The sequence below is a fragment of the Eucyclogobius newberryi genome, unplaced genomic scaffold, assembly GCF_026437365.1.
Source record: "Eucyclogobius newberryi isolate DKJ021-1_F unplaced genomic scaffold, fEucNew1.0.hap1 SCAF_4, whole genome shotgun sequence".
In the NCBI taxonomy this organism is placed as follows: domain Eukaryota; kingdom Metazoa; phylum Chordata; class Actinopteri; order Gobiiformes; family Gobiidae; genus Eucyclogobius; species Eucyclogobius newberryi.
Window position 1 is genome coordinate 32,243,236 of NW_027316056.1, and position 1,660 is coordinate 32,244,895.

The 1,660-nt window shown below is 53.6% G+C and overlaps 1 protein-coding gene across 1 annotated transcript in view; it reads right to left on the reverse strand.

The window, feature by feature from the left end:
• The window catches only part of LOC140377625 (fibroblast growth factor-binding protein 1-like), a 1,316-nt gene extending 461 nt beyond the window's left edge, over positions 1-855 (reverse strand). Inside the window, exon 1 of the mRNA XM_072463104.1 lies at positions 1-855. This exon is cut by the window's left edge and continues 461 nt beyond it. Coding sequence (XP_072319205.1) covers positions 116-814 — 699 coding nt within the window. The 5' untranslated portion in view covers positions 815-855 and the 3' untranslated portion in view covers positions 1-115.
• Between the last annotated feature and the right edge of the window lie 805 nt (positions 856-1,660).

Sequence of the window (1,660 nt, forward strand, 5' to 3'; positions counted from 1 at the left end):
CGGGATACTTTTACTTTTACTTTAGTTTTTTGTTTTGTTTTCTTGGTCCTGTATTTGTCCTTTTACACAAGTAACAAAATGGAGACTCTCAGTGTCCTGGTGTGTGTCTTCAGCCCTAACAGTCCTCACTCTGTAACATGGAAAAGAAGAAGGCGCACACACTGGCCCACGAGCTGCTGCAGTACTCCTCTGCCACTTCACGGTGATCAGCGCGCCCCCTGCAGTCCGCGGGGGTCCCACCGGGGGCAGGAGCTGTGGAGGCGGTGGTCCTGGTGGTGGTCCTGGTGGTGGTGCTGACAGTGGTGGAGGAACTCTTGGGACGCGGAGTGGGGTCAATACCCGCCTGCGCCGAAAAGACCGCGGTGTTTGTGTCCAGTTTGAAGTGCGCCTGTCGCGCGCGCTTGCACACGCCTGCTCTCACCAGCGCGCGCTCATCCCGGCACAAACCCCCCTGCAGCTTTTTGAGCGCGCGGGACACCTGCTTGTAATAAGCCTTGGGGTTGGACTGATATCCCGGGCAGCTCTGTGGTTTGGCCTTGTACTCGCACTGCACGTGCGTCACTCCTCCGTGGACACGCGCCTGCGGGTTCTCACACCGGACGCTCATCTTCACGCCGTCGCTCGTGTCTGCGGTGCTCCATGTGCACTGCAGACCGCTCTTCAGCGTGAACCTGCCGCGGCTCGGGCCGGTGCCACTCCGCTGTGCCCGCGTGACCGTTTTGGACCGGGATCTGTCGCGAGCCCCGGAGCACAGGGAGAGGAGCGCGAGGATGGACAGCAGTATCCAGGGAAACGCGGTGCGCAGAAGCAGCATGTCGAACTAAGCACGGAATTACACCTGAGAAAAAACAAAAGAGACACAATCTAAATAAAATCCCAGCCAATAGAAAAGGCGTATCGTCTGAGCTTGGCAAAAAACACAAAAATCCCCCGCACGAACTTTAAACAACTACATGAAAACACTTTGAAACATGAGCCTTAGAATTACTAAATAAAAGTCAGAAACAAAGAATCCGTGACGTACTTACAGCCAGTGGAAGGTAAAGGTCTGTTTGGTCCAGTTGTGTGAGGTCCAGTTGTGTGAGGTCCAGTTGTGTGAGGTCCAGTTGTGTGAGGTCCAGTTGTGTGAGGTCCAGTTGTGTGAGGTCCAGTTGTGTGAGGTCCAGTTGTGTGAGGTCCGTGTGGCGCACATGGCTTTCATACGCACGGAGCCACGCCCTCTTGCCCCGCCCCAACGCGCTCCTGCAGCACGAGCCATTGACAAGGGCGCATCAAACAAGGCTCAAGTTTCACTGGCAACAGATCAAAGTGTCTGTGCCGATCACGTGTGACGCGCTCCAGACGCTGTTTCAGGCAAAGGGAAAAGTGCAGTAGAGATGAACATACACACTGAACATACACACTGAACATACACACTGAACACACACCCTGAACACACCCTGAACATACACACTGAACATACACACTGAACATACACACTGAACACACACCCTGAACACACCCTGAACATACACACTGAACATACACACTGAACACACACACTGAACACACACCCTGAACACACCCTGAACATACACACTGAACATACACACTGAACACACCCTGAACATACACACTGAACATACACACTGAACACACACCCTGAACACACCCTGAACAT